Here is a 13574-nt window from a genome sequence, read left to right on the forward strand (position 1 = left end):
TTAATAATAAATTGTATTTTTTTTAAATAAAATGCGTAAAACTTACGCTATGCAGTATGTGGAAGTTAAGTAAAAAAAATCTAGCTCCAAGTCCATGAACCACCCGTATGCATGAATTGAGTAATGTTAGATACAAGTTCTAAATCGATAAGTTTCATACAGATATTTTATAAAAAAGTAAGTCTTATTAATAATAAATAATTTATTTAGACTTTTTTAAGGTATAATACATTTTTTTTATAAAATCTTATATAAAACTTGTCTATTTAAAATTTATATAAATCATTTCTCAAATGAATTACGTATCCTCTTTCGACTTTTTGTCCCAAGACAAGACTAGATAGATTGTCTCTCCCATTTATTAAACCACCACTTTTGGGCAATCTAAGAGTCCAATGCTGCGCAAATGGGGATACTATGAAGGCGATGGAACGAACATTAATAAATTTCCAACCAGCCTAGATAAAAGATCATCAGTTTGACAAGGATGATGACTTTGGAAGATATATATCGTCAATGCTTTAAAAGCTGATATATAGAAATCAACCGAAAGTGACTAAACATCTCCCAACTCTCCCATTACTCTTTCACCTTTATTTAGAAAACATCGATCTGAACAAATTAATGTGCTCTGCTTTTTTCTTTTAAAAAAATAATAATAATTCACTTTATCCAGTCTCTGTGTCATGGAATTCGCCATTCTAGCTAGTTAATTTATATTATGCAATTATTCAAATAACTTTTCCTTTCAAGGGGCTTATTTTCTGACATATCGACTGTACGACTTGTTAGATATTCATCAATTAAGTCTGTCTATAAATTTATCATGCATTTGGACTTCCTTAATTGAGCCTCGGGTTCATTTGATTCATCAACTCTTCTCAATTCATCATTATAATTTTTTTAAAATTTTAACATAAAATATAATAAACAATTCAACTTTTTTAAATTTTAAAATAATAATAATATTAAAAAAGAATATTTTAACAATATTTTATCATTTCAACTCAAGTTAGTTTAACATCTAAATGCAGCATAAATTCTAAAGTCCTAGGTAGAAAATAAATAGATACATAAAGTGTATCTTATAATATTTGATGTTGTTCATAAATTTTTTAGCAATTTTAATTGCTTGATAAATGTTATAAGATATTTTTTTATGTATTTATGTATCTAAGTTGAGAAATCTTATATATAGATCAATATTTAGTAAGGAAAAATGATATTTGTAATCATGACAGTTTCTATGTATTCTCTCTGAAAAAATTAGATAAATTTAATATTCATGTGAAAAAATTATTTTTTAATAATGACTCACATTTTAAAATTTTTTAAAAAATGAAATATGCGGGAACTACTCACTCCAATACGGTATATAGTTTAATGAACATTTATTAGATGATTGTGAATGAAAAAAAAAAGAAATTTTTGCTATCTATTTTGATTGACACTAATACAAAATGATAGAAAAATTTAGACTCCGTTTAGATGTTGAGCTGGGTTGAGTTCTTTATTAATGATAGTGAGTTAAGATGGTAAAGTGAGTTTTGTGGGATCTACTTAAGATGTAGAGTTTACTTAAGATGAGTTTAGGGTACGTTTGGATCCCAAATCTATCTAAACTTATTTTAAATCATCTTATTTAATCATTACAATTTTTTTAAATTATAAAATAATAATAGTATTAAGAAATAATATTTTAACTTTCATCTCAACTCAATTCAACTTAGTTTAATATCTAAATATAGCCTAAATATATTTAGATGTTAAGATGAATTTATATGTATTTATTAAAAATTAAAAAAAGTTGAATATCATGTATAAAAAGATTTTAAATTGAGTAATTTAAAAATTAAATATTTAAATATTAAAAATTTAAATTTAATTTAAAATTAGGCTAACTGAATGTAACTATTTAACAACTCGGACCTTAAAGTTACTAATAACCAATTATAACAATGACCAGTCGAGTCATATCGGAATGGCCTATAAGACTGTACACATAAGAAGAGTAAATGAGCGCTTGACACCACCTTGCATGTACCTCATGTTTAACGGAAAAGGCGGGATTTAAGAAGCGACAGAGCTGTCCAGACGTCGTCACCCCGGCAAGGCCAACCACATTGGCACATTCCCAGGTTGTCTCTGTTCTAGGCTTCTAGCCCGAACATTACAATTTACCCTACCTCCTATCCTTCATTAACTCAATCAAAAATCCCAGCATGCATCGGCGTGCTTTACAAGCAAATGCAACCCATGTTCGGTCAAAACCTCCCATTAATGTTTCACCAAAAGTTCCTTGCGATTCCTTTTGTACGTGTCAGTTTTTAAGAGCAAGTGGCCAGAGAGGCTCCCACTCCATTGCTGAAGGTATATACATATATCTATCCACCACAAGCTCGGTCAGTTTGTTCTAGGGGATCTGGGAAAGAGAAATTCTATTTATTATTCTCATATATTATATATTATATTATTTTTATTTTTTATTTTAATAAATATGTGATATATAGATGATTAAATAAATTATAAAAAAATAAAATAAAAAATAAAAAAATATAATGTGCATAATAGCAAATCTGGTCTGAAAAAGACCGTAGTAGTAGCTAGTAGGATGGACAGCAATGGGACAGAATGTCGTGTTTTTGGGCTTTTTGGGTCTTCGATCCCAAGTTCACATTCTGTTTTGTTTAATCGGAAATATATATGCGCGATGGAATTCAGAGCAATTAATGAGGTTGTTGAAAAATTCTGATAGGAGAGAATGCGACGTTATTATGTTTGCAAGTATTTTACTGTATATCCGAGGTACCATAGTTAATGTTCCTGTTCCTAATTCCTATACCTCTCTCAGCCATATCCTCCTATTCAAATATATCCCCCCATTCCTTTCGCCTGATCTCTCTCCCCATATCATCTGTCGCTTTTCAAGCATATATACAATCTTCTTGTGGGTCTCCCCACAGATCTTTTCACCCTTCATATCTGCTCTTTTTTTTTTGGTTTCTGTAGTTAAGAAGTTGTTTCATTGAAGCATTCCTACAATGAGATTACCGGAGTTCATACTTCTGCTATGCCTTTTGTCATCAGCTATTGTTGACTCTGATGCAATGGGAAGGATGAACATGCTCGCAGCCATCGATGGTGCTCCGAAGAGAAGCTCGAACCAGACATTAGAAGCAGCTAGCAACCGCAAGTACTCCAAGAGACTCAATTTTCGGTCGGAGCACCTTTCTAAGTCCGAGAAGTATGATGACACTTCGGCCGACAACAAACGAATGGTTCCCACAGGTCCTAATCCCCTACACAACAGGTAGAACATGTGAAGAGCTTTAAGGACCCGAGCTTAAAGTACTTGGCTTATAAAATTCATGCTGTATCATTAAATATTTCTCCATGTTAATGTTATGGATCATGAACAGAGGAATGAAAAGATTTTTCCTTCTTTTATGATATGATTGCATCTATACTTCTTCTTCCGGCCTATTGTTTCTTACCCTTTCGATATGTGTAAGGTTCTGAACTTCTAAAGTTAAGCTCCTGAAATGTTACCACCACGAGTAAAATATGCAAATATTTTATCAGAGGGAGGGAAAAAATTAAAAAAACGAAAGAACACACCAAAAAAACAAAAAAACAAAAGCATGGCACCTGAACGTTAATATATGCTTTTTTTTTTTTTTTTGGGAATTTGAACATAATTAAATTCATTTTATGCGACTATTTACGTAACTATATTGAGTGGTTTCGAGTTTCATGATTAATCCACGGCCGCAAACAAGCAGGTGAAGACCAGGAAGAAATTAGTTTTGTCATCGTTGCCCTTTATATCTGATGGGTGAAGGGTGAAGATTTTGGAAAATTATGAGGATCAATGGTGAAACGGAAAGAAGAGGCCGGAAAGATGTAAGAAAAAAGAAAGCCTAATATTTGTTCACTTCACAGAATCACAGTATAGATTCGACATGTTTTCCTGATAAGGAAAACGGCATTGAATTTAATTAGGTCAGAACGCAGAAGAGAATTTAATGGTAGGTGCCTCCAGCAGCTGCCCGCAAAAGTGCCAGATCGACTGCAATGAATTCAAAACTTCTTTTTTCTACTGCACAATTCGTATGGTATTTGTAATGGAAAAAAAATTAAAAAGCCACTTTTCCACACAAAGCACTTCGTAGGTCGTGTTCCTTCCAACAAGAAAAGAAAAAAGAAAGAAGACAGTACTGGGTGTAGTGCATGGTGCAAGAGGGAAAAGTCAGACAGAGAGGTGGCCATTGGATATCGTGTATGGAGGTTGAAGACCCATGCATGCATTTGGAGAGAGAGAGAGAATGATTTGGCTATAATTGTGTCTGGTGGTTTTAGTTTCCCTAATTCAGTTGAGTTGAGAATCATGGTCAAATGAGATAATCACCTTCAGTGGACACTGTCAATAGTGGATTTTCAATTCCATAGAAGAAGGATCCGGTGCTTGTTCCAACCTTCTTTCAGTCAGTCTTGACGGAGCGCGCATATATATATATATATATATATATATATATATATGTATATATATACCTCATTTGTCCAATACTGTAATTAGTAATTACTCGAGGATTTGCAATGCAAATTAGATATAACTTCTCTACAAGTATATATGTATACATATCTAACAAAGAGAGGTAACTGGGAAAAGCAAAAAGTACAAGAAAATGCACATTAAGTAATTCAGAAGATGTTAATAATAATAATTGCAACACTTGGATTAATCAATTCTGCTTCCCTGTTCTATAAAAAAAGAATGGAAACCATGACATGTCCCTTAATTTGGTGTTCTGGGTAATGAGGGGGTCTCACTCTGCATCCGAGAAGGGAGGGCGTACGATATTGGGGTATCCCAAGAAAGGCTTTCATCCTTGTTACGCCTTCGATCCAAGAAGAGCGGTCTCAATGGTGTTTTAGTCAATTCAACTTTGCATGTTAATAAGGCCACGATCTCTGACATGGGGGGCCTGAAATTTGCATGATGCTGAAGACAAAGCAAGGCGACATGGATTGCCTGCAAAACATCCTTCTCCACAAATCCATCTTCTCGCATTTTTGGATCAATCAGATCAAGCACCCTCGACTTCTCATATAGCTTCCATGCCTGTCATGGATATGTGAATGATCATTGTCAAGTGTTGAACAAGCTGGTAACAGATATTAAACAGGAATTATGAGAAGGTGAAGTCCTACATATTCAGGAAGATATTGCATTTCCGAGGGTAAAGATAATTCTGTATTTTTCCTGCAACCGATTATTTCAAGGACAAGAACCCCAAAACTATAGATGTCTGCCTTTTCAGACAACTCTCCTCTTATAGCGTATTCGGGTGCAGTATAACCCCTGAACAAAAGGGAAAGAGAACAGCAGTTAACAATGGCATCATGCCTGCAAATTTAAACCACCAATCATAAAGATCATCCCGACATTAAAGAAGTCAATTGTTTCGTGCATGAGATTATTTCAGACGACATTATCATGGATCATTCTGATAAGCCGAGGAAATACACATCCCAATTAGTTTTGAGAGTCATACAACTTGCTGCTCTTCACAAAGCTAGTTTCAAGGTGCCACCGCCAGTCTTTTAGACCTAAGAAATTTCTTCATGGGAGTTATTTTGGCTCAAGGACTTACAAAGTTCCAGCAAAATTAGTGCTGAGATAAGCTTGATCTTCAGGAAAGAACCTAGCCAGACCAAAATCTCCAATCTTTGGTTGAAATTTGTCATCGAGAAGAATGTTGCTAGCTTTGATATCTCTGTGAACAATTCTCAAGTGCGAATCCTCATGTAGGTACTGCAACCCTCTCGCAATGCCAATTATTATTTGGGATCTGATGCTCCAATTCAGGAACTGATCACCTTTTCCTGTATTACAAGACCATTAAAATTTATAAGTAACAAAGACAGACAACAAAGGCATGAAGAACTTTGCATGCATTATGAAAAGTAAATCCCCATTTTTTTTTTTTTTTTGGTTAAGCTGCAAATCAACTCATGGGAAAGATGAACATTAAATAACGCTTGATGATAAGTATAAGTTCACAAGAAGTAAATCGTCCAAAAGTGACTGTGGCTTTTAATTCCGTCTTCAAGTCTTGAAGATTGCATTCCCGAATTAAACATGCACACAAGTATAGTAGGGTTAAGCACAAAAAAAATATCAAAGAATTTATTTATTCTTGAAGATGACCTTATATACTCCAAGGCTCAAGCAAAGGGGTAATTAATGGAAGTTCTCCAAAATACCAACAGACAGAAGGATAGGATAAGGTTGGGGTGGGGAAGTTATACCATATATTAGGAAGTCCAAGCTTCGATTCTTCAGATATTCATACACAAGTAGCCGTTCAGGCCCCTCGGAGCAACATCCAAGAAGGTAAACCAGGTTCCTGTGTTGGATGCTCGTGATCAACCTCACCTCTGCAAGAAATTCTGACTCTCCTTGTCGGGATGTATCAAGTGACAATTTCTTCACTGCCACCAACCTCTCATCCTCTAACTTTCCCTTTTAAAACCAAAAAAGAAAAGGCATTTATGAACTTTATAGATCTTGAAAGCAAAATATTCTGTTGAAATCAAAATAGAAAATAGAAAATTTGTCATTCTAAATGGCTGAGGAACTCTTAAATAAGTGCACCGTTTAGTTTAAGTAGTGTGTAATGAAATTAATTTATCAATTGACACAGTATCTAATTTGAAGACATCAACAAGATAATCAATGCCTTTAGGCCTAGATGCCAAAATTGCTTTCCATTTGTTTCAGTATATGTTGATCTAGGATTCTATTATGATGCATAAAGATTTTTCTAACTTTAAAGAATCATAATTTTCCTTGTACTAACAAATCACTCGACGTCTATCTTGGGTTCGGCATTAATACCCGATAAACAGGCCCAAATCCCCCTTTTCCGAGAAGATTAGCATGATGAAAATTCTGGGTTGCCTTCTTCAGTGTCTGGAAATCAAAATGGCTAATTGTTCGGAGATTACCGCTGAAGCTGATTTCTTTAGATGCTGCAAAATAAAATAAAATTCACATGTTGAAATCTAATTAAAGATTTTGTCAACTTTTCCAATATAATTCATGAGTCATACCACCTGCAGGCCGCAACACATCTGATGGTTTCACGCATATCCGACGGATTAATCCAAGAATCAGCAATATCACAAGCACAAGTAACCCACCCAGAAAAAAGAACAAGGCTGGAGAACCCCACTGACCGGAGGAGCTCTGTATCGCCAATGCAGAGCTTGCTGGAGCGAACGCTGCATGCATGAAATAGTGAAAAAGTGAGAGAGAGCGACTAAAAAAACTGGGATGAATTTGAGAATTTCCAAGTACTGTGGCATACGTCCGAGTACTCGGGAAGGCATTCTTATTGGCGAGCAAAGGGCGTGTGATGATGCTGCTACTGTCTTCGTTTCTGTTGCAGTGACGAAGTGATGATATATAACTTGATCAACAACTGCAGGCGATATCCATTCTCTCCCTCTCCCTCCCTCTCTCTCTCTCTCTCTCTGGGTACAGTTGAGTTTTCCGAAGAGGAAGAGAGAGGGAGAGAGAACATGATTAAGAAGCTTTAGCATAGAAATGATCGCGGGAATGGAATGCCGAACGAACAGAAGTGTGTAAGAGCTAACGATAAGAAAGATCCAACTGTACTGTCTTGTGAACAGCGACGCGTTATTCGAAGCGTTTTCTTTGGCAAATTGCGTTTCGTTTCCCATAATCTTTCCCCGAAGAAAAAAGAAATAATTAAATAAATGCGTTTTATAAACCAATAGTAGAATTTAAGTGTAATGTACTGTTGATTACTGTCATTGAAGAACAGGTCGTTGGACTTATATTCAAAGTTTGGGCATCCAAATCCAACATCCACTAAAGTCGGGAAAAAAAAAAAAAAAAAAAAGAAAATTCAAAGTTTGGGCTAGAGAGTGGGTTGGGCTCATACCTAGTTTAGCTAGGATATTCGGTTTGGCCCAAAAGCTTGCAACTGGGCTCCCTAAAAGTGGAAACGTAAAAAAGGACCCATTTTAATAGTCCACCAGGAGAGTCCAAGCAATTACTTTAATTAGCGACTACTGTTCTATCTGATTATTCAAATAAAACATACGTACTATTTTATCTACCTACCTTGTATTTTATATAAGAAACATGATTGCGTCATATTATATATTTAATGCATTTGGACCCCAAGACAAACCATGCATGTATTATAACCAGGTTTCCTAAATTATTTAGGATCTCAACAAGTGCAGGGATTTTTTTTTTATACTGAATTTGAGAAAAAACATTAGTCTGACTATTTATAACCAACCGAGTCTAGACATCCGTCTACATGAGCAAACAAAGATGAGAAGATAATTAAAAAGCAAATACTCAAAATGTAAATGGAAGACCATCCAAAAGGATGGGCTTGGGATACATATATTTTCCCCCTTTGGAGGATTTGTCTATATATTTTAAGAACCATCTGGTTTGGATGTCCTTGTCCTAATTATATTTAGCTGAGAAATATTGCCTTGGCTATATAAGTAATTTTATAAAAGTAAATTTGTAAACTTACGTGATTTGATGTAGCATATCAAATTGTAAAATTATTTTTACTACAAAGTAAAACTAACATATTATATAAAATTATGTCAATTTGTGAATTTACTTTTATAAAAATTCTTTATGACCGTAACACTTTTCTAATTAGTATACTACAAAATTCATCAGCAGATCAATTGTTGAAAATTATAAGAAATTAAGGGTAATGATAGTAATTAAAGGACTAATTGATGATCGATCACTACAGGAAAAATGACTCGTTTGTGACAGATTATTTACGACGTGAATAACTATTTATGATAAAAACAGATTCATTTTAATATAAAATAGTCATTTTGCAAGAAAAAACTAGTCACAAATAAATAATTTTCTTGTAGTGGACCCAACTTGATCATAATGTGTGTGAGCTGTAAGATGTGATTTGGATTAATGCTGCGAGGCTTGACTAAAATGATCACCAATTATATTGCTCGACTATTCTGTGCATGAATATCAATATCAAAGCAATATTTAAGCAAGCATGGATGGGGAGCCATCAGTTGAGGAATATCCAAAGGGATGGCGTGCATTTTACTCGCACACGTTAAAATGACATTCCTGTGAATAAAGAAAATGGGTTCTAGCTGGCATGCATGCATGCATACCAAAACCAACAAATATCTCTCCCAATTAAAGTTATTAATGTGGAAACAACTACTACTCCATTGTGTCCTATCATCACCTAAACGACGTACGTACGTGACGGTGCCACCAACGAATTATTCCAATATTATATATATATATATATATATATATATATATATATATGCATTACGCATATATATGGTACCCATTAATCAGATCTCATTCCTTTAAATTGAATGGACTTATAATTATTATTATTATTTTTTTCCTCCTTTCATTGTCGACGATGGCATCAAAATGCATTGCCTAGCTAAGTACTGGGGAAAGCTAGAATTAGTACTCATTCTTTCGTGTGAAAAGCACATAAATATTATTCCCAAAGCCGCATCGAAAAAGATTATCATGGCCGGCCTCTAACCATGTTTTTGCTGTAAAAAATTATGCAAGTTTTAGCAAAGGGTTTCCTTCTTGTTAGTTAATTAATGTTAGACATGCATGCATGCATGCAGAGTATATATATTAATATATATATATATATATATATATGGATATATTCGATCTACATGATGCTTTTAATACAAATATATACTACAAGAAAAAAAAAAATCGAGAACATGATCAAGCCTTTATTAATTATGGCCCATGCATATATAATATAAGTGCATGCCAACTTTGCACGACAGCAACATTAATTCATGACCAGAGTAAGAACAAGGTTTTGGTAGAACTCACATTATTATCAAGTACTAACTTCTATATCTATTAATATTATATATATCTAGCTACCAGCTTCAATCATGTATAGTTTTGAAAAACATGACAGCTTGCTCGCTTTATTTGAATCTATCCATGGATACATGACGTACTTGACTTGTTCGCCAACAAGTTATATATATAATATAGAAATGCTTTAGTTGTAAATTAGAGATTTTTTAATAAAAATAAATTTAGAAATTTATCTGATTTAATGTTGTATGTTAGATTGTAAAATTACTTTTTATAAAATAGATCTAACGTATTATATAAAATTATATCAATTTGTAAATTTATTTGTATAGTTATAAGAATTCACATATATATATATAATAATAATAAAAAGAAGAATTCTCACCAAAACGTTCAACTCATGTTAAAACAAATAATTTGAAGAATCTGGAAATTTATACATGGTTTCGACTATATTATTATTATATATGGATTGAAGATACTTAAAAAAGACATGAAGACCTAGCTAGCTAGCTACCTCCTATATATATATATATTTCCTACATAAATAAATTATATATTGAAAGTATGAACGAGTACTGGACAGCTAGCTGTGCATGGATTAATGATCGTCGTTGCCTTGTCTTACCTCACAACCGCGTAGAAATATATAGATCATAATTTAGAACATGTCAAATAAAATAGAGATGAATCAAATGGCGCCTGTGAGAATGTGACAACGGATCGAGAAAGAGATCATTTTGAGGACTAAATATTTATTGTTCCAACTAATTATATTTGAATACGAATTATAGGTCTTTATTTAAAAAAAAATTATATAGATATGAGATAATATAAATATCTTGATCGTTATGAAATTCAAAACTCTTCATTTAATTATTATGAAAACCTACTTAATTTGACAATTATGAAAATTCACTTGATTTTGATAATTATAAAATCCAAATCAGAATAATAATCAAATAAAATAAAATTCTTAATTTTATATCATTATCTCCAACATGAATGTTCTAACAGCGCTTTGGACGTCATTTTATTACTAGCTGTGTTGATCCCACCACACCTCTGCCACCAAGGCCAAGTCAACCCATATCTCTTTCAAGCATGCGTTTTTCCCAACCACTTCTACACTGCCTGGTCATGTTTTTGTTTCTCGAAAAACGATATAATTATTTGCTATCCTTTTTACATGTCGGACGTGATGGTGACTATTCTCCAAGCTAATTTTAATAAATAATTTATAAGGAAGGAAGACAAGAATTATTCAAAACAAACGAATCAATCAAACGTTCAATTCAAAATTATCAAAATTGAAGATTAACAAAATCAACCCACAAATCAAACTGTAATAGTTAAAAATTAACTATATCAAAATTTTATTAAAAATAACAAAATTTCAATAATCACACAAAAAGTAAATACGTAATAAAAGAAATAATCTGTCAAAAATCTAGACCAAATCAGATTTAAAATCACTTCCTAAACGATAAATGAAATATTACTATAAAAAACAAAAAAATAAATAAAAATAGTGATTCAAAGGAGAAAATAGTAGATTTTGGCATAAAAAAATATGCACACCGAGCATAGCTTGGTAACTACAACGTGCGCGTCAAAAAAAATTTTTTGAATTGGGGTCATATGCACGATTCTGATATATATCTGTAGCCAAAGTTATGGACAAAATACCAAAACGTGCCCAAAACTACCCTAATCAAGAAAAGATCACGATTTTCCGCCATCTTTGCATTAATCTACCACTTCAAGGTATTTCAGTACTGTTAACATACAATCTAACAACTCAGCATCATCTGACTCGAATCCTCCTGCATTACTTTTTGATTATTATTCTTTTCTTATTTAATTTTATATTATTATTTTTATTTATATATCAATTATTTGATACAACCTCAGAATTAAATGAGGGCGAAGTAATAATTAAAGACAAGATAAATATTAGTTTCTTTTTACTCCTCCCATACATGTACATTACTACCTTCCCCCGTCACTTATATATACCTCACCATCATTTTTCCATGCACTTCACCAACATCTAATTTCCTCCGCTCCCTCTCTCAAAACCTGACACCATTATCTGTATCAGAACACCCAAAAATCAACCATGACTAGTTCAGGTAGTTCAATCACGACTAAGATGGTTATGGTTTTTCTTCTATCCATCAGTTCTCTAGTATTGGCAGCATCGGCCGGTAACTTCTACCAAGATTTTGACATCACTTGGGGTGATGGGCGTGCAAAAATACTCAACAACGGCCAGCTTCTAACGCTGTCTCTTGACAAGACCTCTGGCTCTGGTTTTAAGTCGAAGAAGGAATACTTATTTGGCAAGATTGATATGCAGCTAAAGCTGGTGCCCGGCAACTCAGCTGGAACCGTCACCGCTTACTATGTAAGTTCAAATGGTTTTGCCTGATCTTTGCTTTAAGTTATTCTTGTTTTAATTGTACTGATCTCTTTTTCAAGCTGAAACATGTATTAGAAAAAATAATATATATTGTCGTGCGTTACCTAAAACACCTTTCTGGACGTTTATGCATGTTGCAGCTATCATCTCTGGGGTCAGCTCATGATGAAATCGACTTTGAATTTCTGGGTAACCTAAGTGGAGATCCCTATATCCTCCATACAAATGTCTTTACGCAGGGGAACGGCAATAGGGAGCAACAGTTCTATCTTTGGTTTGACCCCACCAAGGACTTCCACACCTACTCCATTCTATGGAATCCTCAAAGCATTATGTAATTAACATCTCTCTCTCTCTCATCTTTCTTTTTTATTGTCTAACATCTATCATGCTTTTTATATATATATAGTTTCTCCGTGGATGGAACTCCCATTAGAGAGTTGAAGAATTTAGAATCAAAAGGCGTCCCTTTCCCAAAGAACCAACCCATGTGGATATACTCCAGCCTCTGGAATGCCGACGATTGGGCGACACGAGGTGGCCTAGTGAAGACCGATTGGAGCCAAGCTCCATTCACTGCTTCTTATAGAAACTTCAAGGCCCAAGCTTGCATTTGGTCTTCAGGCTCCTCCTCTTGTTCATCCAATAATTCATCCGCTAACTCCTGGTTGACAGAATCCCTTGATGCGACAGGGCAAGAGAGAATAAAATGGGTGCAGAAGAATTACATGATTTACAACTATTGCACTGATATCAAGCGCTTCCCCCAGGGACTCCCTCCCGAATGTTGATCACTTGCATGAACTTCATTTTGTAATTAACTATCAAACCATGCACTTAATAATGTCCTGTTTCACAGCCAAGATCCTTTGCAACACTTTATTTTAGATAACTAAAGATCGAATCTCTCCTCCTATGTATAAAATATATATATATATCCTATTTCAATATTATTCATTTGATTGTATTTATAAAAGTAAGAGTTTTGCTACACAACCTTCACGACACTCCACATTTCATATATTTTTTTAATTTTTTAATTTTTTAATATTTTTTTAAATTTTTTTTGAATTTATTATTTTTAAATTATTTCAAATTTTTTATTTTTTATTTATATAATAAATTTTTGATAAAAGAAAAAAATAATAAAAATTAAAAATAATATAGAGTGTGGAGTATTAGAAGGTTGTGAAGATTTTTTATAAGAGTAATGTTATATACAGT

General features: G+C 33.5%; 2 protein-coding genes across 2 annotated transcripts; one reads left to right on the top strand and one right to left on the bottom strand.

The window, feature by feature from the left end:
* Nucleotides 1–4669: 4669 nt before the first annotated feature.
* Nucleotides 4670–7661, bottom strand: LOC109009452 (putative receptor-like protein kinase At4g00960). The gene is made up of 7 exons (XM_035683002.1): nt 7374–7661; nt 7120–7287; nt 6902–7035; nt 6313–6526; nt 5655–5886; nt 5212–5362; nt 4670–5122 (listed from the first exon to the last, which is right to left on the bottom strand). The coding sequence occupies exons 1-7, from the start codon at nt 7606–7608 to the stop codon at nt 4796–4798; spliced, it is 1461 nt and encodes a 486-aa protein (XP_035538895.1). The 5' UTR covers nt 7609–7661; the 3' UTR covers nt 4670–4795.
* Nucleotides 7662–11947: 4286 nt separating this feature from the next.
* Nucleotides 11948–13213, top strand: LOC109009451 (probable xyloglucan endotransglucosylase/hydrolase protein 23). The gene is made up of 3 exons (XM_018989903.2): nt 11948–12335; nt 12491–12684; nt 12760–13213. Exons 1-3 carry the CDS (start codon nt 12048–12050, stop codon nt 13139–13141), a joined length of 864 nt encoding a protein of 287 aa, XP_018845448.1. The 5' UTR covers nt 11948–12047; the 3' UTR covers nt 13142–13213.
* Nucleotides 13214–13574: the final 361 nt, after the last annotated feature.

This window comes from Juglans regia, chromosome 11 (genome assembly GCF_001411555.2).
Source record: "Juglans regia cultivar Chandler chromosome 11, Walnut 2.0, whole genome shotgun sequence".
In the NCBI taxonomy this organism is placed as follows: Eukaryota; Viridiplantae; Streptophyta; class Magnoliopsida; order Fagales; family Juglandaceae; genus Juglans; species Juglans regia.